We start from the raw sequence: 25411 nt of genomic DNA on the forward strand, positions 1-25411 counted from the left end.
TTGTTTTTGTAATGCATTCAATGATTGAAAACTAAGAGCGTGCATCCATTAACTCGATTTGTTTACTTTTGTTACATAGGACCTTTTCAGAAGTTGAGCGAGAATTCATCTAAAGCAGGGAGCATCTCCGACGAGCTGGAAGCCTTTTTGAATGAGCACAATAAGTTATCGAAATTCTTCAAATCACATTTGCTCGGATTACAAAATGACAATCACGCTATTGCCATCAACCCTGATAAAACATCAGCTGGAGAGCACGTGTGTAGATCCAAAGCACAAGCGCTGCTGGAATCATGATAGCACGGTGACACGAGAAATTTAATGCGAAGAAAAAACAATAATCTGGAATTCATCGTTGACACACACCGTTCATACGACCCTCGCTATGTGCTTCTTCAATGGCACTAACGTTCTCAAGGTTTGCCTTCTCAACGTAGTACTACTTGCGTCATTTTTATTAGTAAATAGTTGAGATTTCTATGACGAACAATACGCCTTGAATGTATTCTGGAGTGGCAAGCTCAAGAATACGCGTGACTACAGTGCAAGTCAGAAGGGTTTCTTTAATGAAAAATCTCTTGCATAAACATTAGACCAACGAGACCCCGTCACAGATACTTAATTCATTATGAACATCATTTCTCATTTTGATTTAATATTTATGAACATGCGACGAAACAAACAGAGGGCGCGCTCGAAGGATTTTTATGTTTATCATATGGTGATTTGACATGGTCAAGAAACGCCAATTCAAGATATCGTAAGCTGTGCCAACAATTTATGGTCGACATATACGCGAAGGTAGAGAGTGAACGACGGCAATTCTTACTACACAATCAACAAAAGCGGTGCGAGGAATAATACATTCACTTGCGAGACACTATCATGAGCAACGCCGACACAGTTATAGCCAGGCCAAAGCGCAATGCATTGTCATGACATTGCGCGTGTGTTCAAACACAAAATGAAGTTCGATCGTATTCGTCCCCACATATTGTTGGTTGTATTCTGTTGAATGGAAAAAGCGCAATTTTGCATTCTGTCCAAGCTCAAGTCCAATCGAGTTGAGCAAATTTGACAACCTTGCCACGCAATTCGACGTAAACAACATTGGTCTCCATGTTCCATTTCTATGAAGCAAAATAGTAATGGGTTTTCGAGTGGAATAAACACGCAAAATTTAGCATTCAAACACATTCAAAACAAATTTAGCGAAATCGAATAATAATTTTCATTCAAATTTCAACAATTTAGAATTATTTCCGGAATTATGCCGATCAGATAGAGAGTAAATTGAACCACAAATACGGATGACTTATTTTGACCATTGTTTCGCGACAAGGCGAACGAATTTAAGAGAGTAAAAGTCGATTCCGATCGAATTGTAAAATACGATCACTCATATGCATATATGAATATTGAGTTCTACAAATCGGTGAAGAGTAATAAAAACATCCATGAATAAAGGAAGCAATATGGCTGTGTTTCAAACTTAGATTACCGATGTGAATAGTCCTCGATTGAATGACAACGATAAAATAGTGATTTCTCCCACTTTTCAATGCTTTTTTTTTTATTTTTTGAGTTCTCTAAATTTTAGATTTTTAAATTTTCCAACGTTTTTCTTTCATCAAAAATTTGTCTCCTCATGCAACCCAATGAATAACAAAAATCTAAAGTTCGTCGTTGCCTCATTTGATCAGATAATTCTTACATAAAGATCCATTTCTTCTGAAGATGACATAATGCATCCAAACCACGGACAGAGGTGAAATGTATTTCAGTCCAGCTAAACAAACACAACCTATTTGACTGGTGAGGTGATTCCCAACGACGACGACGACGACGACGAAGACGACAGGGAATCCCAACCCAGCGAAATTACATATTCTGGGCATTTCTCGAGAGAATGAATACTTTATCAATTTGGGATACTTACAGAATTCTAGACGCATCGCATTGCGATGAACGTGTTTTCTGCCCGACGCGAAACACGCGGTTTCGTTGTTTCCAGTTAGCAGCACTATCATTTCTTGATGCTCAGGGTTATCCGTTTCGTGGGTCGGAGAATAAAGCTTTTTCCATCTCGCTTCTTGTACTGAATAATTCTGAATCCAATCTTTCGATGTAATTTTCGATGTCGTGGCCACCCTAGACCCAGTCTTTTTTCACGGCTACTGAAAAAATGGAGAGTTCTGTTTGTTCTATTCGATTGACCAACGCTTGCATCTAATCAACATTTGCTCTAATAGCGCTCTCTAAATGTAATAATTGCTATGTTTCATATATCATACATAAATCCTTGTTCTTTTTACCTCTTTCTCTCTACCTGATCGGATCAATTGTGTTCTCTTCTAGTTATTGTTGTTTACTAATCTCTCTCTCTCTCTCTGTCTGTCGAAGGCATGTTTTCAAAACACTTGTTTTCCTACCATTTATCCCTGTTTGGCTTCTAGTGAGTGTAACAACAATTCGCTATGAATAAATACACTACGCGGTGAAGCATTATGTGCTCTGCTAATAATCTTTTTCGCGTTTCCAACAGGACAGCAAACGGCAGTTGTGTGATTGGAAGCTGTCGCCGTGCGAGCTAAATGGATTATACTCTAGCTGTGTCTGAATATCACTCAGCACTAAGCATACAGTCGTTATTAGCGTTAGGTTACTTAGAGCCAGTGGTGGTCGTGGAAGGTGTCACATAATCTAGTCTATGTTGCAACAACTTGAACAACTTCCCTTTCCGGTGTTATACTAATTAGTGAATGCATCAAACAAATATGGGATTTGGAAGAATTTTTAAACATTATTGCTTGAGGATATGTTGAGAAAAGTCGGCAAGGTATTTTTTTGCAGCTTTAAGCAATCTATACAATCTATTCTATGCAAACGCGCCGCCTCATTATTTTCTACTACAACCCACACACAATGATTACGGTTTTCGTTCCTGGTTCCTGATTCCACACCACATAAAAGGCAGATTTATTTCTCGCTGCTGGCGGCGTCCCTTTCGGCGCTCCGGGCCCTCTTCTGGTCGTCGCTATCCTCGTCCGAGTAGTCCTCGTCGTGGGTATGGGTTACCGAACGGGGTGTCTCGGGACGGGTGTGCGGCACCGATACGTTGCCACCGGCAACCGCCAAATGCGCCATATCCTTCTCGATGAGTGTCTGAAATAAAGTAAGAATTTTGATAAATGGTTAGTCGAATTTTTGGAGATTGCCGCGAATCTGAGCAATTTTATTAGTATGTGGCTCATTTATATCAGGGGTTTTCAAACTATTTTGGGCAGAGACCCCTTTTCCAGAATGAAGTCATACCTCAGACCCCTTAGAGCTAAACTTCTTTGAAAATATCACCTTTAGCTCTTTTTTCTTACTAAATAATTATTAATTAGTAAGTTCAATGAATAAACTTGACAGTATTTTCTCAACAAATTCAGCAAAATAAATAGACATGAAATTTGATAAATATCAAGTGTAATTATTTATTATTAATACATATTGCTCACAAACTATAAAAACACATCCAAAACACAAACCAATCTATCCCCAACTATCAAAATATCAAAATACGGTTTTGGTTAGTTAAAGCCACAAATCTCCGCGTTCGTTGATTTTCAAATGGTTCCTTCAGTTTTGGGCTGTTTGTAACCCCACTGAAGCCTTTTTCGACAAGGTATCATGATGAAAAAAAAGAATATATTTTCAGCAATGTCTCACAACGCAAGATATTGTGTTTCAATGTTGCGTTGTAACCAGAACTTATGACAAACTTGGTTGTACTCCTGCTTGAGCTTCTCATCTGTGCTGATGATAATAAACTTTTCCTGCATTATCACCTTGGCTCATTCCAGGGCTGTAATACAGGGTTTTTTAGATTAAACGGTCACCCAACAAATTAAAATAACTTCTACAAAAGTGAACCGATTCTTATTTTTAAAAAACAAAAATAAAGCTTATTTTAGGACATTTTAGATGTGACCACCGCTTTTTCTGAAAACGCGTTTTAAACGGTGGACAAAATTCTTCATGCACAACTCCAACATTACGACTTCGATGCTGTTGAAAATCCGAGTTATTTCTTCTTTAAATCCCTCCAAATTTTGTGGCTTATTAACATAGCAACGGTCCTTCACGTACCCCCAGAGGAAGTAATTGATGACGAGAATTGTTGAAATCATTACCATAAGAGGACAAAGTTTCATTGAAGCTTCGGTTGCTCGAGTAATACGATTTCACTAAACCATCGACGGATCGAAAAAAATTAAGGACTAATCGATTCTTTTGCGTGAGCGTTTACTCTGAAACACCCTGTATACTACGGATTTATTATCCATTGCGGAATTTGAAAATATTGAAGATCCTAAAACGTCTTAGTAAAATCATTGTGTAGTAGGTCCATGTGTATATCATATCTATATATTAGGCTGTCCTGCGGTATTTTTTTTGAATTTTCATTTGTTCATAAAATTAGTTACAATCATCTGTTTAGAGTCAAATATGCGCCGTTTTGTTCGATGACTTGTTCCCAACGAGATGCCAACTTCATAATACCCCTGTTATAGAAGCTCGCTTCCTTATTGGCAAAAAACTCGGATAGCCAATTTTCACAGGCCTCTTTTGTGGCTAAATTCTGACTACCTAGCTCTTTCGCCATGGACAAAAACAGGTGGTAGTCACTTGGTGCAAGGTCCGGACTATGCGGCGGATGCAAAAGAACCTCCCATCCGAGCTCCCGGAGCTTCTGGCGCGTCACCAAAGAAGTGTGTGGCCTGGCGTTGTCCTGATGGAAGACAATGCGGCCTCTGTTTATCAAAGATGGCCTCTTCTTCATGAGTGCTACCTTCAAGCGGTCCAGTTGTTGGCAGTACAGGTCCGAATTGAGCGTTTGGCCATAGGGAAGCAGCTTATAATAGATTTTTCCTTGACAATCCCACCAAACACACAGCAGAACCTTCCTGGTCGTTAATGAGGGCTTGGCCACCGTCTGAGCCGCTTCAGCGGGCTTCGACCACGACCGTTTGCGCTTCACGTTGTCGTAAGTGACCCACTTTTCATCGCCAGTCACCATCCGCTTCAGAAACGGGTCGATTTTGTTGCGATTCAGCAGCGATTCACATGCGTCGATACGGTCAAAGATGTTTTTTTGCGTCAACGTGTGTGGCACCCATACATCGAGCTTCTTTGTGAATCCAAGCTTCTTCAAATGGTTAATAACGGTTTGATGACTTATCCCCAGCTCTTGGCCGATGCTACGGCTGCTACTATGCCGGTCTTTCTCGGCTAATTCTGCGATTTTGTCTCAATTTTAGACGACAGGCCTTCCGGAGCGTGGCGCATCTTCGACAACCTCTACACCAGAACGAAAACGTTGAAACCATCGTTGTGCGGTGGAAATGGAAACTGTATCGGGTCCATAAACTGCACAAATTTTATTGGCAGCTTGAGATGCATTTTTGCCTTTGTCATAGTAGTACTGTAAAATATGTCGGATTTTCTCTTTATTTTGCTCCATATTTGCGACACTATAACTCACGAACGACTCAAATGGAGCCAAATTTGGCATGTGAAGGTTTTTGAATATGATAAATGTTTCTATAATGGTATGATACCCCTCCCTCCTCTGAAATGGAGAGAGGGCTCCGTAAAAATAATAAACATATTTTCAATGTGATAAAACGCACTCCTATATCTTCTTCTATCTATAAAAATAAAAATGGATCACCGAATAATATAACATAATCTTGAAGCTTTTGTAATAATTTTAACAAGCGCGGAAACTATGAATATTCTTTTCTGCATGAATTTTATTTTCAAAGTTTTGTCAGAAAGACCGATATTATTGATATTGTTTCAATCAAGTTGAGATCGTCACCCTGCAGCTGCAACACAAATTCAAAAAAGCTGAAAATCTTTCAAAGCAAGGGCGTCTTGGTGGTCAGCGATCTCCAGCATGTAGAAGTAACCGAGTAACGATTTTGTCGTTTTGCAAAGAATCAAGAGTTCAAAGAATTGCTTCGAAGCTTATTAATAGCACTTATAACATACTGTAAAGATTGATGCGATTTAGGGCTCAGACTTTATGCTACTGAATGTTACTTGTGAACCAAACAGTGAATGACCAGTACCTTTCGCAATTGTAACTTTGAGTGAGCTGTAGAACCACGATGACGACCAACTATAGATGGTGCACCATCAGTCTCAATCTTCTTCCATGGAATAGCTTTGTCGGTGAAAAAACAGTTCCATGGTCTGAAAGATCGATTCCCCTCTGGTATCAGTCTTCATATATGTAGCAAAAATCATTTTTTGGTACATATTTTCATTTTTAAAGTACCGATCATACCCCAACAACCAGTCTTCCATGTTTCACAAAAAACACTGCGTCCGGGATAAACAAGTCCACGCTGCTGTTCGCAGTTTTGTGTTCGAATACAAACATGATTTTTTCGTACCTATGTTTGAAAATGTGACATGTTTGTATTCGTAGTATGTTTGGACATACGATGTTTAATCCCAATGTTTCACATGATGTTCGAACATGGTGTACAGTTTCTCTTGCAATTTCACCCCAAGCACCGGCAGTGCGTAGAGTAGTTAAAGCGAATCGGACACCACACCACCACCACTCAACGCGTGGTGTGTTGGTATGTTGACGTGGAAAAAATGCTTTCCTATCATGACAATGGGTGCTTCGTCTAAAATATTGGGCAAATAAAATAAACCTCTTTATCTGTTCTGAACAAAATAAACGTCGATTGATATAAGAGTATTTCACAACTGAAATCATAATTTAGTGCACGCATCAATTTATATATTGAATTCATGTAACATTGGCTATTATTAGCTATTTGAACAAGTACTAAAATTGAATAGAGCGTGGCGGAGATGTTTAGATACCCACAACAAATTTTGATTACAATATTTCTATAATTTTAATCGAATATAAAGTACCAGAATTATTCAGCAGTGACATGTTAGGCATGACGCTAACCACTCGACCACGGGAGCCACAATTTTGGCTGGATCTTTGAATTCAAATGGCCAATACTGCTTGTTCGCGACGAACGCGACCCGAGCTATAAAACGAGCGAAAAAGAGGAGAAGAAAGGATGATGCAATCGCATGCACACATAGCATATGTATTGCAGTGTAAGTGTGCTTTTAGTTTTTTCCTTCATTCAGTCTGTGATAACATCGAGAAATTAATGTTGTGTTTGAGCCGCTGAAATTTCTTTGCTGGTTCTGCTGTGTGCCGCCGAAGGTTGCATCTAGAACTAATTTTTGGGTATTTATTTATTTGGCCAGCATTTGTACGACGTCGCCCGCTGTGCAGTCGGTTCCCCAGACTTTAATTGCCAACATGCACGCAAAAAAATTCTCATAGAAAGCTTCTTTCTATTTAGAGAATGTTTTCTTTGCACGAAACCAAGGATTATTTAATCAGACTTGCAAAATGTGCATGAACTCATAGCCTCTTAGTTCGTGCAACTTTTGTAATGCGAACTAAATTTCAAGTTCGTTTCTGTGAAAAAGTATTCTACGAAAAAATGTTTTGGGATGAATAATTTCTTTCCGTGTATGAAAAGAAACGAAACGAAAGCAATGAATACTGCGACTTCGGGTGGTATGTTTGTACATGATGTTCTTGAATTATAAACATCGTGTTTGTTTTCACATGGCTATGTTTGTGTATCATTGTTCGTGTTTGGGATAGACATTCAACACTAACGAAAATCATGTTCGAATTCAAACAAAAACATGGAACTTTCACATCGCGTGGACATGTGTAAGTGTTTTTCGAAAGACTGCCAACAACAGAGCTTCATTGCTGGGTAATGTAGACTCGTCCAGCTGGAGAGCAAATATGTTGGTCTATAATAAATAGAATAACATTTTTCCCTCTTCGCGACCCATCTCAAGTTTCCTCAAATAATTAAAACAATTTTTTTGTTACGCCATGCACATAGATGACCAAGCATTTTGTAAATTCTTTTTTTAACCACTTTATTCTAGTTCACTTCATTTAGCTATGTAAATACCTTGTAATCTCTTGAATTAAATTAGAAGTTGAGTACATTACCATTCAAGCTCTAACGTATTTCAGAACGCATATGAAATTACAACCTAAGGGCAAGCTTGTTATACAGTAAAATATCAGGAGCATGTTTGAACAAGAATTTGATGACGACTTCCTTCTTGTTAAATCGCGTATATGTTTAAAATACAGAGAAATGTTAAACATGCCTGAAGGACATGTGCGCTCAAACACATTATCTTGCACGAACCGCTTCACGTTTTCTTACTTGCCGAGGTTTTCATCTAGTACTTATTGTACTTTTTTCTTTTCATCTTGCGCACACTCATCGTCTTATTGAGTTTCTAAAATGTACAGCAATAATATATTCTACTAGAATATTTGCCTTTCTTATAACAGGGTGGTTCACACTACTTATGCAGCATCTTGAAAGTTTCAAAAATAAAACTTGTATTATTTAACACTAGGTTTACGGATGTTTCTTATATACAAATTTCAATTTGACGCATAGACGTATACATACAACAACTATAAGTAAAAAATGAAATGGTTCCCAATAACGTTATAAATGAACTGATTCAAAAAATATTCTACTATTTCATTTTCCAATACTCGAACTAAACAACTGAAATTTTTAAAACCTCTTCGCACTCTGACTTCAATTGATATTCTGGGTTTCGTTATTTCTACTGTTGCTTCTCGGCAACAGTTGTTTATTGCTTGTTTTCAGTGTTTCCACACGTACAGATTTATCTGTAAAGGTACCATTTTTCGTTGTTTTTGGTATACATTCTGTACGGTACAGGGTACAGATTTTCGTAAAAAAATACACTACATTTTTTCCGCGTGTGAAATTTCTTACATTTGAATCAATGAGGTACATATAGAGGTGGAGCAGTAGGCGAAGTATATCTGTATTGGCAAGCAAAATATCGTGTCGTAATTATTTGCATTCAATATGGAATGTATATGGAATAAACAAAACAATGTTGAAAGTACTCACGGTTGCATGATAATTTGAGCCAAAATTCTAACGTGAAATCATTCAACTGTTTGTTTTTTTACAGATGACAATTATATCGTGGCTTATTTCGATTACTTATGTGGTAAAAAGGTCTAGAGATCAGTCGTTTGCTTATTTCTCGATAGCAGTAACATTTTCGGTGAAATTTTGATTAATTGGCGATTATTCTCTAACAACATACACTCCGACACTGAGAGTCTTCGAAACATCAACTTCATAACGTAACGGAAATATCACTTATATCCGTCTTTTTCGACGTGATTTCACAAATATTCGCTGCACGCTATCACATTCGCCTCATATTCAACGGGAACCCTAAAAAAATGTACGTTTTTAATTCATAAATTAATTCCTGAAAATAGCATTTTCACATGGATTCGGTGGATAATCGAAGATAAATACAACGACTGACGTCACTATTTGAAAAATAGTTATGGCAGCGCATGCTATGTCGCTCGAAACTCTACCATCTTCATTACCTTTTTTCCAGGACATTGCATTTGAATGAAGCTGCTTGCAGAATATTGACTGCCCCCAAAGATTTAATGGTAAAATATCTGTTGCTTTTTTTTCCAGTATATTTTGCCACTGATAGAATCGTTGGTTCCAGGCTGAAAACCCTAAATTCACGATGCGACATGAAGAGTTGCAAAATTTTTATTTGATCATTCTCACTAATACCTGCGAGGAACCTTACGTTGTTTCAATATCCAATGCTATTAAATTTGAAGATCATTTGAAAAGAGGCAAGAATTTTTAGGTTGGAGTGGCAACAGAAGAAAACTATCAGAACAATGGACAGCGCAATCATTTTTAAGGATATTTGTCGCAGTTTTTCCGTGGAGCTGATCAAGCAAATGAGGAAAAGTTTCAATTTTGTAATCCGACGCAATGATAAATCCCAGAAACTTTTCGTTAAATTGTATGCCTAAAAATAATTGGTGGTTCGCTTGCATTTTTGGCGCTTGGATGCCTTGGATGTTTGTAACGTACTCACTACTCACTATTGTAACGATTAAATGCTCCTCTAATTTACTCCAAACTTTGAAAAATCGGCTAGAAAAAAACCGCTGAACGTATCATTATGAAACGTTCACGGATGTTTAGGGAATACACTACGCTAGAAATTTGCCTGCAAACAATAGAACTTACTGCGATATTTGCAGAATTACGGTGGATTTTGTAAAGCACTATATAAATCCTTTTAAGCACTTTTCTGGAATCGATGCAAAAAAATTTTAAAAAAATTTTTTTCGTGAAAGTAACAAATTATCCTTATGCAGAATTTATTGAAGTTTTAATAACTGTCTTTCGATTTGTGGTGCAATGGTTGTTTATTGAATTATTCATCATCAAAGCGGAAGAGGTAATTTTTCATTCAAACTGAAATATCTGTGTGGGAAGGTCATACAGGAACGTTCTTAAAATCAAATAAAAGCTGCTTGATAAAGTTCCTGTTGAGCTGGTTAGCTGGTTAGCAAAAAATTGCGTTAGTCAAGAATATTCTTGAAAAAACAAAGAAAAATCGCTTTTTCATTTCTTCCCGATATTGTTGCCCAATAAACCTACACACACCAAGATAAAAATATATATGTAGAATATTGTGATACTTGAAAGTTGTAGCTTTGAAATGATACGCATCCCATCGATATGCGTTGATCTTTGACGAAGTTACAGCATGTCACAAATCACTTAAAATTTCCGACTTCGCCCTCTGTTCCTCTAATTTTTTTGTCGAGTGTATATTTAACTCGATCAATGTATAAAGTAATTATAAGAGATGGAATAAAAATGCAGAAGATTTTTTGTAATTTTCCTTAAAAAATTCGAAATGCGTCAAAATGACGCGTCCCGTAAACCATGTGTTAATAGGGGTCGATTTTCAGAACTCGTCGACCTCCAAAATCAATTTCATGTCGACCCCTTGGAAACCGAAATCGACCCCCAAACCTATATACACAGCCATTCCATGCCAAACCGATATAGTGGTTCTCAGATTTTCGTGAAATTTGGTAGTTTTGTTCTTTATCGCAAAACATTTGACCCGTATTTTTTTATTTTTTTTATTAGGGTGACCATTTCCATATCAACTTTTTCCTTTTTTTTCCTTTTGAACTACTAGACTCTTGAACTACTAGACCGATTCAGATGATCGTCACATCGAATTAAAGCCAATCACCTTTTTTGAAAAAAATACTATACCTGCAGAAAATTCGAATTCTGTTCTCGTTATTATTGATTGTATTCGTTTTTTATTGTTTTCATAGTCTCGGGACCAAGGGCGCTATATTTTTTTAATATATTTTTTCTGAAATGCTGAGGATTTTTCACATAACATATTCGACATATGTTATGTGAAAAATCCAAAGAGGTTTTCGTTTTTTTCGTTTTTGAGTTATGATTTTTAAAAGTTAACCGATGGTCAAAACATCATTCTTCACTTTTTTCCAAAAAAATCGCCATTTCGTTAAAAATCCATGTTTAGAAAAAATCCTACGTACGATGGCTGGAAATATATCCAAGATCACGTAAAAACTTGTAGAACTCCCACCAGTTAACAAGGTTTTGGCTGCAAGGGTTCAACAAACGGGTTGCAGCTATTCAGGGGACAGTCCAATTGGCACCAAATTTTGCTTGTTTGTTAAATAATATATACCTAATAAAACTGTGATATCAGATTAATCATCATAGTAATTTATTTTCTCGTTCGAAAATCGCGAAAATCTCATATTTTCTATGGTGTTCATAGTGTAATGGTTCAAATAAAAAATCTTTTCGGCACTAATCGATTAAAATCGAACGATTACCGGACATCACTATTCGCAAGCACGGTATCTGTCGGAAGCAATATTGCGTCATAGCCAGAGTCTAGAATCAAAGTGAATTGTACGATATTTTGGAGTGCAAAAAAGTTGTATGCGATGTTGTGCTGAAAATGGTGTGACGATATTTGCGCTTTGTAACCATAAAGTGCGCTACACATACAACGTCCCGTCACCGTGAAATCAACGTAAAGGAATGAAATGTCAAATATTCTCCCACGGAAATTGTATGGTAGCATTCACATACACAATCACCAGCAACTTTGACGTCGGCAAAAAGTCCAAGAGAATAGTTGACGGGACGGTGACGGTGACGCTGTATGTGTAGCGCACTTAATACTTTCGGTACGTTTAGAGTCAGCAACCTTAATATGAACTTTATAGGCTGACCAAACGTACCGTTTTGAACGGGACAAAACTGTTTTTTCGACCATTTTTGATTGTCCCGTCTTGTTTTATCAATCTGTACCATATTTTGAGTATAAAGAAAATAAAATTATTACTTTGTGATTGTTTTCAAAAAAAAAAAAATCGAATTATCGGAGTTTGAATTTAAATTTTGCTCGTGTAGAATAATAGAAGAGCTTTAGTGATTTCTCGCCTAACTTTTGAATAGGTCCTAAGTAACAAATGTAAACAAATCGAGTTAACGGTTGCACACTATTAGTTCTCAATCATTGAATGCATTGCGAAAACAATCGTTCAAGTATCTATCCTTTTCACCTTTTTATCATCGATACAAAAAATGTCCAATGTAGAGATTCGAATTTTGAGCACTCGATAGTTTCTTCGGACGCCACTTTCCTCAGACACTCGATACGTCCGAAGCTAAGATAAGATCAGACAATAGGGGGTCTTTTACGGACCAAATTTCTGTCAGTCGTTCTGATTTCTGATTGGCTGATTTCGATAAATTTTGTAAACAAAGCCGATTTTTTCAGTGTTGCCAATAAAAATAAATAGCGTTGGATTTGTATTGAATTTAGAAATGGTCAATTTAATGAACATTACGATATTTAGTTCATAGGAAATGCGAAGCAATGCACCCGTGGCCGAGTGGTTAGCGTCTCACATTATCATGCCGGGTGTTCGGGTTCGATCCCCGTTCTGGTCGGGGAATTTTTCGTCAAAGAAATTTCTTTCGACTTGCACTGTGGTCACGCGTATTCTAGAGATTGCTCCTCGGAATACATTCAAGGCGTGTTATTTGGCTTAAGAAATCTCAACTAAGTATTAATAAATGACGCTAGTTAATGCATACGTTGAGACGGCAAAAGTTCCACAGGGAACGTTAACGCCATTCAAGAAGAAGCAATTATATGCAAGTTTATGTATGTGTTTTTTTCACAATGGAGTAAAGTGAACGACAAAACGCTCATTTTTCAATTTAGCTTCGTTAGGTCCCTAATGCGATTTCATATTACGAAATATAATTTTCATTTCTAAGAAGAAATGGAAAGTCTCATCATTCACTATGCAGATGGCGGAGTTGTTAGCTCTAACTCGTAAATATGAAAAAGAGATGGTTGATACCATCCAGGTTGTGTTTTGCTGACTACCAATTGTTACACTGCTGACATGTTCTTTCCTTCCTCGACAGAACGAATTTTGTTCTGTTCTGTCGAGGAAGGTTTTCGCTTCAGTCGAATTCAATATTCATGTCATCCACGTTATCATTAAAATTAGATGAAGCTGAAATTCGATATGATGTAGATGCTGCTTCACTGTCCGTCAATTTCTGGGCTGAACATTCTTCTCGCCGCTTTGATAGCAAGTCCATCAATCCTAAAAGATGTTCTTGTGTATCGGCTGTATGTGAAGCATTCGGTACTACGGTTATGTATTGCGAAAGAGTCACGATTTTCAAGTTGTTTCTGAATTACAATGGAGTTGAGCGCCGTTGTTTTGAACGAATCAACGAGAAAAGATTCGCCAGGCAATCTTGGACGAGTTGTTATGGATATCATTATTATATTATAGATATGGGTATTGAAAAGACTTATTTTATCCTTTACCCTTTTTGAGATTGCCTTACTGAAAATATGTAAAATCATTAAATTCGCACCAATCAAATGTTACGATAAATAAAAACAGAAATTTAAAAAAAAAAGGGATGACGGATTACTTTTCTATTTCCTTCAACAAGAAAAATATCTCGTTTTACTACGCGATTTATTGGAGAACCCGTACCTCAAACTATGGATGCTCTCAACAGATATCGGAGAGTGATCTTTCAAACATTTATTGGCCTTGTTGGCGAATTATTAAAACATTTCAGCATAAAAGGGAACCAGTGACCAGTGAGTTGCAAAATGTTTTTAAAGGTCTGGTTGACTCAAGTGAAATACAGGAGGCTAAATACTATGAAACTGTGGAAAATTATTACGATACTCTGTTAGAGTACATTGGAAAATGGATGGGTTGTATCAAAGTCTGTTCCTAAATGGGCAGAGATACAAAGTAGTATTAATAAAAAAAATTCCAGTTCAGATAAATGAAGATTCCAACGATTAGACAAGTTATAATTGATGATATAGAACAAAAAAAAAAATCTGTGCAAGTTACAAATTTTTAGGAGCAAATTAGATACGTGAGGAATTCATGAAAATTAAGGAACTTTTATCTGAAATGGGATAAATTGTTTGATAAAATTTTCTAAAATACATATTCTTCCTCGCAAAGTTGCTTCATTGTCTAAATATTCCATCGTTGTAGAGGAAAAAGTAGTACCATTTGAGAATGATTGATTGTTTGGATTATTTTTTGGTCTTATTCACTTAACACGTTCGACGCCCAATGCGACGTATTTGAGTTTCTTGCAGAGCACAACTTGCGATTAAATTATTAAATGAAGATCAAACTTAAGTATTAATATTAGATAAGTATTGTATAGAGTATATATGATTTTATTATTTTTCTTCATATCCTATAGTTACATTTAGGTGCCTATTCTATTAAATACCTTCTAAAAATCCTAGCGAGGAAAGTGTCACCCATATCGAAAGTTTTAATAAAATTTTAAAAAATATATCAGTACACATTTTTTTGACTTACGTGTCCCGTTTTTATTACTGAACTATTTTGTTTAGACGTTGTCAGTTACTCGGTTTCGAGTAGACGTCAAACGGTCTGAAGAATTATGAATGCAGCCATACCATGAAATTTGACATTTGATTTGCATGTATGGGGCTACTCGCAACCGAGCTACTTCAATGTTTTTTTTTTGTTTTTAAACGGGCGAGTAGCCCTATACATACAAATCAAATGTCAAATTTCATGGCATGAGAACGTTCGTAATTCTTCAGATCGTTCGACGTTTACTCGCAGCCTTGTCACTATGTAATTGTAGAACATATGCGAATCAAATTTTCGCAAATTTTCTCATTTTCCTTCCGAGTTTTCCGAAAATTTTCAATTTTTATGTTTGGTTGGGATATGTTTAGTTGAAATATGTGTACTATTTTTACGGGACCCCCTCTCCATTCCAGAGGAGGGAGGGGTCTCATACCATCATATAATCATTTATTGGTTCCATTTGCTTGATTAGTTCTCGAGTTATGCGGAAATTTGTGTTTTTTTTGTGCATGGCAGCCCCTCCTTAAAGAAGGGAAGGGGCCCCGAACTATCATAAGAATCTTCCCCGGTCCCAAAAATCCTTACATACATATTTTCACACCGATCGGTTCATTAGTTTCCAAGTTCATAAGGATCACACAGACAGACAGAAATCTATTTTGTAAGTACATATAGGTTATGCTGAAAAAAAAAATACTCACACTGACTTCTTTGGAAGCTTCCTCCGGGTGCTGTTCGGTGCTGGGTGTACCGAGGTTGCGCGATCGGGTCCGCTGGATCATCGGTGCATCCAGCGTGAATCGCTGCTCGTGGGCCACCGTCGATTCGTGGGGCATCAGCATGGCCGGCGCCCGGAACATGTACGAGAAGGGATAGTACATCAGATTCAGGATGGTGGCGGCGTACAGATCGGCGTACCTGACGACCTAAAAGTCCCCAAAAGTGTATTCGACATTTGTTGTTGAATCAAAATCCACGCAAAGCCTCGCTCACCTGACTGGAGAAGAAAGTCTGCCGCGAGCCGGATCGGAAGAGCGATCCCATCATACCGTAGGCCAGATCCATCTTGTGCGTGACGTCCCGAATCGCCGTTCGAACCGACGAAATGTCGGGCTTCTCTTTGGCACTGGAATCCATGTTTTTGTACAGATCGCCCAGATTGACGTCCAGTCGCTGCAGCTCCGCAAACAGTTGGCACTTGTCCGTCCAGACGTGCAGTTCCTGCACCAGCTCCGGCACGATTAGGAATGTTCGCCAGCCGCGGATTTTTTTGCTCTTCAAAATATCTCCGAAGATATGGTCACCCACGTACAGCACATCCTTGCCCTTGGCGCCGATCAGCTTGGTGAACACATCACACGAGCCACCGGAGTAGACCTGGTTCGCCTGCAGTGGACCCATGTGGGTTCCCACCTTCAAGGCACCACTGCTGGTGTCCACCTGGCGCAGAATAGTTCCCTCACCGAAAAACAGCGGCTTCCGGGCATCGACCACGATGGTATCGAAGTAGGTCTTCCAGTCCCGGTGGGGTTCCTCGGGCTTGGCACCATGGGGGAAATCGAACAGGAAGGTCATAATTTTGTCGGTGAATTTGTAGTCGCTGTTGGTGAGCAGGAACAGCTTGGCGCCTGACTCGCGGATACGCGAGAGAATCATTGGCAACCGGTCGTCCTTCTTGACGTACTCGTCGAGATTCTGGTGGTGGGAGAGGTGTCAATAAGCTCGATTGAGCCATTTTTACGCGTGGGATACTTACCTCCAGGGTTTTCTTCTTCAAATCTCCGTAGATGTGCACCCAATCCACCGCTCCCCGAACGTCTTGGAAGATGGATTTGAAGGACATGAACAGCTCGCCGTATTTCACTCCGGTCTTATCGACCTTTTCCGCGTACTGCGGCGAGTTAGTGAAGAAGTCCACCAAACAGGCTAGGAGGTACGTTTCCGGGAGGTTGAACAACGTGTTGAGCACATACACTCGGCTCTCGTCCAGCTGGAGGAACTTGTTCGGGTACAGTTCGTAAACCTGGGAACTATGAAACACATTAGGTTGGGTTATGGTGAGTCCACCTAAACTATGACACATACTGTTTCAAGAACTCAAATCCGTGCACGCAAACCAAGATGTTGCCATAGGCGTCCACTTTGAGCAGGTTACCGTACAGCGTGTCGAACCAGAGCCCGCGGACCGGGAAGGATGGATCGTACTCGAACTGGAGGATTTCAACCGGGTAGCCTAGCGCCACGAGTCGCTCTTTGACCAGGTTGAATCCGAGCTGCTCGTACTGTGGCGATTTGTACTCTGCGATTGTGTAGTCCATGTCGAAGCCATAGAATTTTATGTTCTCGAGGTGGAGTGAGCGGTTCACGAAGATTCTGTGGAAAGAGTCGAACAATCATGATGAGTGCTTAGTTAACTGATATTTGCAGTTCGTTAAGATTTTCCTCTGAAAAGATAAAACTTCTTTTCGATTTTCACTTCGCAATATTGACAAAATCTTTATCTAAATATATAATCACATTATGTTTTCGGCACTTGACCTTGGCCTTTTCGCACTCTCGAGATTGTAAATGCGAAACGGAAAGAGCCTAAACTGGTGGCGGCTCTCTTCCTGGCCGCTTCCCCTTAGAGATAACAATATAGCGGGGAAAAAATCAGAAGAAATGAACTCTACCCTTCGTTGCCTCCGCAGCTGGGAAAACAAGGCGGGAAGGGCGGTTAACTTTTTAACTTGAATCACTGGTGCTGTCGCCGCTTAGTGTGAATCACCTTCGTGTTGACTATTAAAGCTGGGGACGGACGGACGAACGGAGAGTGACTAACTGTTGCTAAGCCAACGCCCCCGCAACAATCGACGGTTGGAAAAACAAAAGTTTGGATTTCTCCGAAATCTTGAGTTCTAGTTCGGGGAAATGTTTGGAAATTTTCAACGAAACCGATAAAGAAACAACAGAAAATAACACCGTGCGAAAGATTCTCTCCGGCGGAATGTTCGTCCCCAATTTTCGCAGATTCGGTTCGATTGAATTACGACGCGTTGCCTTTCAAGTTTGGGTCGTTTCCTATTGTTGCTTCATATCATATCGTACGCTCGTTCGTTTCGTTTCATTCCCATTGAGGCAACAATGTAGGACTCGTTTCGATTGTGATTGGATTGATTCGGGCGAGGCGAAACGAGGGCGAACGACCTTGGTTGGAGTGCTTTAAGTGTTGAATTGCGAAAAAAAAAACTAACTACTTAGATTGGCTGCATTCCTTTTCAATGTGCCCTCCGAAATATTCTGAGTGAAAGTTCTGAACGTAAAGGCATGTAACGTAATGCATGAAACGTCGAGATCTGGTGTTATCACGAAAACAAATTTTTGGCCGAAAATCGACTTTTTGGGACTTAGCCTCCCCTGGAAGATTTTCGAGAATCAAAAAATCAAAACTTTGAGCGCTTTGAGGCACCCCTAAATCACGTTCGATCGAGCTAAAACTTTGCACAGATCATTTTTTTGGGCCAATAATCAAAATGTAAATGGTCGGTTTTTGAAATTCGATGATGACATTTTTCCCATACATCCATTGCCACCCTAGTCAACATTGCTCGACAAGACCAATTAGGTGATTAAAAGAGACACTCCAATAAGCAAGTGACCCATTCCATGAGGTTATGCACCAGGAAACCAAATTTCAAATCTAGTTTTAGGAGAAAATTGAAAACGTTATTTGAATGAGCACTAATTATATCATAAATGTTTTGCAACAAATTTAATTTTTATGCACCAACCTTTGAGAGAGGCGAGTTTAAAAAACTACTTAATTATATTTAAAATATTTTAGGTTTTCACTATTTTTATGTTTCTTGAGATATCTCTGCACATGCTTAACCAAATCTCAATGTCTATATACCATTGCATGGGTGATTAAATGCTTAAATGATTTTGTAATTTATGAGAAACAAGCATTTGAAAAACAGGTATTTTGCAGCGTTGTCACGTCACAAAAACAGAGCATTTTTTTAGTTTATCAAATGAACATAGTTTCAAACATTTTTATACTTGAGTTTCTCTGAGCAAACAATGAAAGTCAACAACCCACAAAATTTGGTTGAGATCGGTCCACAAATAGAGAAGTATCAACTGTCTCCAGAAGTTGTTGTCACGTCACGAATAGTATTCGATCCATTCCAGTGTGACGTAACAACATTTTGACTCACTACAAACACTTTTTTTGCGTTTTCACGAATAAAGCACACAAAATTAAACGATGTTATAGTAAAATTAAGAAAATTTCCAACAAGAATCATCAGTTGGAGAATATTTTATAGTTAGGTTTGCTTGTTGTCAGTCAAATACTTTTGTGACGTGGCAACACCTGACTTTTTGCTGTTTCGGACTGTTGAACATTAATGATTAATTTCATTAATTACCGTTTCGTTTCAAAACATACAAATGATATTTCTCCTATGTTTTATCAACAATATATGAACGTAGATTCCATAATATAAAATATAATCTTATTTCAACTTCCGGTTTGTTGATGGTATTATTGAATGCTAAACAAATATGGAAAACCCATACGATATGGGCTTACCAGCGGAAGTCAAATGTCGTATTCCGATGCCATTTTAGAATCGAGGAAGTCAACAGGTTCGTTAAAAACGGATATAAAAGGCCGGGAATGGCATGAAATCCCACAATACGATCGTGAATGGTAATGTTGGCATTTAACCATGGGTGCACGAAGAGGAATAAAAAAAGAATAATGTTTGATAGTGAGAGATATTTTTTTTTATCTGTATTATAGTGATTTTCAACTCAATTTGGCTGGTTCGTCACTTTTACTTCCATTTTTGGAAGAATGTCGGGAGTGAGAATTGAACTCGTGACCTTTAGCGTGAGAGGCATGGATGTTACCACTACGCCAGATCGCCTCCACATAGTGAGCGATAGGATTTAAGTGAGAGGGAGATAATGTTTGAGTGGGAAGAACTTAGCCTTAGAGCGACGTGTGTGGAGTTATACAAAGAAAGTGCACATACAAATGTACACGCAAACATCAACGATTAACGATCAACAATCGAAGTCAACGTCAAAGTCAATGTCATCTTCAATACCCAAACATGAACGCCCTTGCACAGGTATGTGAGTTTATCAAAAGTATCTGATAGCAAAATCAAATGCGTTCCCCCTGTAGTGAACGCCACTCGATGAAGCAGGATTGTGCTAGCCATTGATGGCAAGCGCCAGAGTGAACGTGTTAAACAATCACGATATAAAAACTGGAGGTCGGTTTTGGACCACCCCGACTTTTCCCAAATAAAGACATACCGTGTATTACAGGTAACAGGTAGATTCAATTTATATAGTTTTTTTTTGATGAACATACCATAAACAATTAAAATTGCCTTGTTTCGCAATGTTTCACAAACTAGAAGAACATAGACCTCATTTTGCACACAGGTCGAATGTATTTCTGCTCTGACTTTGGATGAATGAAAACGTAAAATGGCGCTAAAATGCTAGAATGAAGAGAATTCACCATATTATCAAATTGTCAGCGTTATGACACCATTGAAAATTCAGTAGAAAGCACGGTTGCGTTAGGACCACTTTCCCCTATAGGGTGGACTTTTGGAAGGGGAAGGGGAGATCTCAGAGGAAAGTGAGAAGTATTCAGAATAATAAAAAAAAACATAAAAAATAGTATATCGCTTGCTACAATACGGTGAAAATCTTAGTTAATACAACTTATAGATTGTGTAACGTGACAACGCTTCGTGGAGACTGTTTATTCGCACAGAGCGCGTTGTCACGTCACAAAATGCATGCCGTCAAAATGCATGTTCTTGCGAGTTTCTTGAAAAACTGAGTGTACAGGAATCTTCGTTCATCTTTCATTACCAAGTCATAGAACAAAGTTTATTCGTATGTATTGAAACGGAACTGAAAATACAACATTAATGTTCAAAAATCGGAATCCGCAAAAAGACAGGTGTTGTCACGTCACAAAAGTATTGGGCTGGCAACAAGCGAATTCAACTGCAAAATATTCTCCAACTGAAGATTCTTGTAGGAAATTTTCTTCAAATTCACTTTAAAATCGTTTACCATTTGGAAATCGTGTGATGTATACATGAAAACGAGAAAAAAAACTGTTTTTAGTGAGTCAAACCGTTGTCACGTCGCGCTGGAATGGGTCAAGTGCCATTGACTTGTAGCATGTAGCAAGTTGGCTAGATAGAATGCCGCCTTAAGCCAATTGAACCGAAAGCGACAAACAGTAGGAAGTTTGAAAAAGAAGGAAAACAGAGTTTAATTCAAAAATTTTTGGAAGGAGAGTGGTGAAGTTATAATCGTAACAGGGAGCACCTTGCGCAATTTTCATTTCCAAATCAGCTTTGTTGAAACAAAGTTATGTAGAGAGATGAAACTGATATTCAGTGACTATCCATCCAAAGACATATTTCAGCGCTCCAGTAAGATCTTCAGTCGTGCTCTTGCAGTATAATAAACTATTTGATAGTTTGACCGGATCTTTGATTCTGAAAAGGATGAAATTAGGTTCTAAATTCTGTTACAAATTTTGTTCCAGGCAAGAGGAATAGTTTTTGAGAAATATAAATGTGTCTTGGCAATTCATGAGGTCATTCTAGCAGTCATTTGAACCCGATCCCTTTCAATGATACATGAAGGCTCGTTATCGACTCGACTTCGAAATGTACTTGCTTAGACACTCTAGAATTTAAACTTCTTGATATTTTTCTTTAAAAACTACAATTTTTACGGATTTTCTGGATATTATTTCATAAAATAAAAAAAAATCAGATTTTTTTTTCAAAATATAGTTCATCAGGTATAGGTTTTTCAACAAATACATTCTTGTAAATTTTCGAATGTTAAGATTTTTTCAATCTAATTTGTTGACTATTCTAGATCTCTTTTTGTTTTTGAATGCCCTAAAATAATTTCAAATTGTAAACATTTACAATTTGGATTGTCTCAAGTTTCAAGATTTAACGTTTTTTCCAGTTTACGATTTGTTTCAAAAATTTGCATATTTATTTATTTGGGTTAATTAGATTTTTATTTCATATTTTTCAAAGTTTAATAATGACAAATATTTTAGAATGTTTAAGATTTTTAAATTCTCCAAATTTCGATTTTTTATTTTGATTATTTGAATTCTTCAAACTTTAAAATTTGTCTAAATCAATTTTCTAAACTTAAATCTATGTTTTCAATTTTTTTTTCTATCCTAATCCTTTCGTAGCTCTCTTTATTTTAGATTACTTTAATTTTTCAATTTGTGGTTTGTAAAACTTTTATGTTTCTAGAATCTCAAGATTTTATTTTTTTTAAGTTTTAGTTTATTAAAATTAATTTTTTTAATTTAATTTTTTTTTAAATTGTTAAACTCCTTGATTTCAAAATCTGTGCATACTTTTTCTTTGAAATTATTGATTTTAAGAAATAAAATTTTCTTTTTGAAATTTTCTATCGCCTATATAGAGGGATTTTATATTTTATTTTGTTATTTTTATCTTACGAGGGCAGTCCGATAAGTACTACAAGAAAAAAAAACAAAAATTTTTGAAAAGTGGTGATTTTTTTCTCAACATGGTCTCTTTAATCCATCTGAAAAATACGTTTTCTCGAGGTCTGCAAAGCCGGCCTTCGTGGCGGCAATGAGCTCCTCATTTGACTCAAAGTTCTCCCCGGCGAGTGGCGAGTTGTTTGAAAACAAAAACACGTTGGCCAAATCTGGAGAATACAGTGGATGGGGCAGCAGTTTGTAGTGCAATTCGACCAATTTCCACGGCGGAATTTCCATTTTTTCCATTTTTCTAAAATCCGCGGACACGCCCGCTTCCACACACGCTCAAAACAAAACTACGAATCAGATTCGGCTGAAATTTTCAAATTAGCTGTTTACGAGAATTTACTACACGATAAGTAATCTCTCTTGCGATACTAACACCATCGGGCGATGAGACCGCTCTTAGAATCTTCGAATTCTAGAACCTTCTGATGTTTTCAATAACGGATTTATTTGTATAGATTTTTAGGATAGATTTGCGAGTGTTGCGATTCTTCCAAATTAGATTGCGGGTTTTAGACGTTCCGATTTATTGCAATGTATTTTTTTTTCAAATTGGATTAACATTTTGAAAATTAGAATTAGGGATTTTACAGATGACGGATTTCACGCCACCTCACCTTGGTCATTGGCAGCACCATTTCAGATTGCAGTGAAACGTTTTGGGTGTAAAGATATTGGTCATTTAAGCAACTTTGCATACTTGAAATATTCCAAAAATAATTAGACTACTTTTTAAAAAGGGCCAAAGCTTTTTTTTATTTTTTTTCTTTCAAAAATTTATATCTTAAAAACTATAAGACTTACAATATTTTGGTCAAAGAAGAAATTATAGGGAATCGTTCAAATTCTCATAAAAAAATATTTAAAAATTAATTGTTTTTAATTTACACTAAATTTTTTTTTTCAAAAACTAAAATTCAGTTTTCTCAAAAACGTATTTTTTTTTAAATTCTCAAACAAATTGTGTGAATAGACCGTACAATTATCAACAGGTCGTCCATACATCCGAAGATGGGCACCTTTACAGGCAAAAAGTTTTTCTCACATCTTTTCCATGTTTTTTTTGAAAAAAAAAAACAACGAATCCTAATTTTGTTTAAAGTCAAGATAGCAATATAGTTTAATCGACAAAGTTTTAGATCTTGTTAAAATATAAACTTTTGTCGAAGGCGTCAACTTTCTATCTTTTATAGTTTTTAGAATATAAGTCAGTTTTGTGTGAAGACTCCTGAAAAAAATAATGTTTTGCTCGAAACATTTTTGTGTGTAAATTCTCACGTTTGACATGTTCTTGACATGTTTCTAAATAGAGAAAAGTTTGCAGAGCATTCAAAATGCGATAATTTATACATAAAAATGTAACAAATTGAACATTAGTAGCATTTTTTCGAAAAAAACATGAAAAAGTTTTTGTTCGAAAAACTTTTTCCATGTAAATGTGCCCATCGTCCGATTTATGGAAAACTTGTTGGAAATTTTAAGGGCTATTTATATCTATTTCTTTTTCAGAATTTTAAAAGCATATGTTTGCGAGAAAAATGAATTTTAATTTTCAAATTTTTTTTCAATGAAATTTTTTTCCAAAAAATTCTTTGATAATTTTTAAACAAAACCTAAGTAAATTCCTAAATTTCATTCTCTGACCAACGTTTTGTAAATCTTATAGTTCTTCAATGAAGATTATTCAAACAAAAGTTGAAAAAACTCAAAAATCGATCAGACCTACAAAATTTTAGTTGTCTGTTTCTTTTCAGATCTAAAAATCCAACACCTAAAACGTTGGTTTTTTAGATTTAGAGATATGGCGTCGTGGGCAAATTACGTAACGCGAGAAACGGGGAAGAGAAAGGGGAGTCGAGATTTCGTTACCGTCTGTGTATTGGAGATAAAAAAATCAATTTTAATTGTTTTAGATTTCAATTTTGCTACTTTTTTTTTATTAAGGTATGAATTAGTTTTTCGAGTTATTTTGATCAGTAGAAATTGGATTTTTATGTTTCTTCTGTTTCCTTTTTTGAAATATAATTTTAGGTTTCTATGTTTTAGAAAATCGTAGTTTTTAGACTTTTCTTTCAAATTGATTAATTTTTTTTAAATAAGAAAAATCGATTAGACAAGAGAATTTTCCAAAGGTTTTATTTAAAGGAATTTCAGGTTAATCAGGAAGTTTTAATTAATTAATTTTTGTTTTTATTTAAATGTAGTAGATTCTTGGCCAATATATTATTGGATCTCATAATCTTCTAATTTTAGTTTTTTTATATTTACGATTTTTTGGGTTTCATTTTTCCAATTTTGTTTTAATTGCAATAATATAATTTGGGCTTCCTAAGTTTTTCTCTCTAGTTTTTATTATATTTAATTCTTCAATAATTTAATTTCAGATTCCAAATTTCTTAGATTGTCTGGATTTTTCTATAAACTATATTTACAGCTTTCTGATATTTGAAATTTTTACTTTCGGAATTCTAACTGCTAGTATGCAATCAAAATTTATCTGAATTGTGACAACTGAGAACCTGAAATCTCGGGAATTAGGAATTTTGATCTTCAATTTACGAGTTTCAGTTTGCTATATTTTTCGGATATAACATTTGAGTGGTATTTTACATTTTTGTTTTTTTTTCATTTCCAAAAAAATTTTAAGTTTTCTGATTTTTTTTATTTTCTTTACTTTTTGTATTTTTGGATTTCCAAAATTTTTCATAGTACAGCGCGGACACGATTATATACAGTTTTCGATTTATTTTCACTGTATATAATCGAATCCTGTATATAATCGAGTTAAAAAAAAAGTTTTTCTATTTGTTTTTTACTCATATATTTTTCGTTTATTGAAAATAAAAGAAGAATTAAGTTTTTGATTCATC

At 36.6% G+C, this 25411-nt stretch overlaps 1 protein-coding gene across 4 annotated transcripts in view; it reads right to left on the minus strand.

Moving 5' to 3' along the window:
* Positions 1–2228: 2228 nt before the first annotated feature.
* Positions 2229–25411, minus strand: part of LOC129764592 (cytosolic purine 5'-nucleotidase) — a 117639-nt gene continuing 94456 nt past the window's right edge. For all 4 annotated transcript variants that reach the window (XM_055763845.1, XM_055763834.1, XM_055763819.1 and 1 more), the window contains 5 exons: positions 17042–17329; positions 16713–16986; positions 15950–16651; positions 15658–15882; positions 2229–3165 (listed from right to left, as the gene is read on the minus strand). In XM_055763845.1, the coding sequence (XP_055619820.1) occupies positions 2980–3165; positions 15658–15882; positions 15950–16651; positions 16713–16986; positions 17042–17329 (1675 nt within the window). In that variant the 3' untranslated portion in view covers positions 2229–2979. The remainder of the gene's footprint in view (positions 3166–15657; positions 15883–15949; positions 16652–16712; positions 16987–17041; positions 17330–25411) is intronic.

This window comes from Toxorhynchites rutilus, chromosome 1 (genome assembly GCF_029784135.1).
Source record: "Toxorhynchites rutilus septentrionalis strain SRP chromosome 1, ASM2978413v1, whole genome shotgun sequence".
Lineage (NCBI taxonomy): Eukaryota > Metazoa > Arthropoda > Insecta > Diptera > Culicidae > Toxorhynchites > Toxorhynchites rutilus.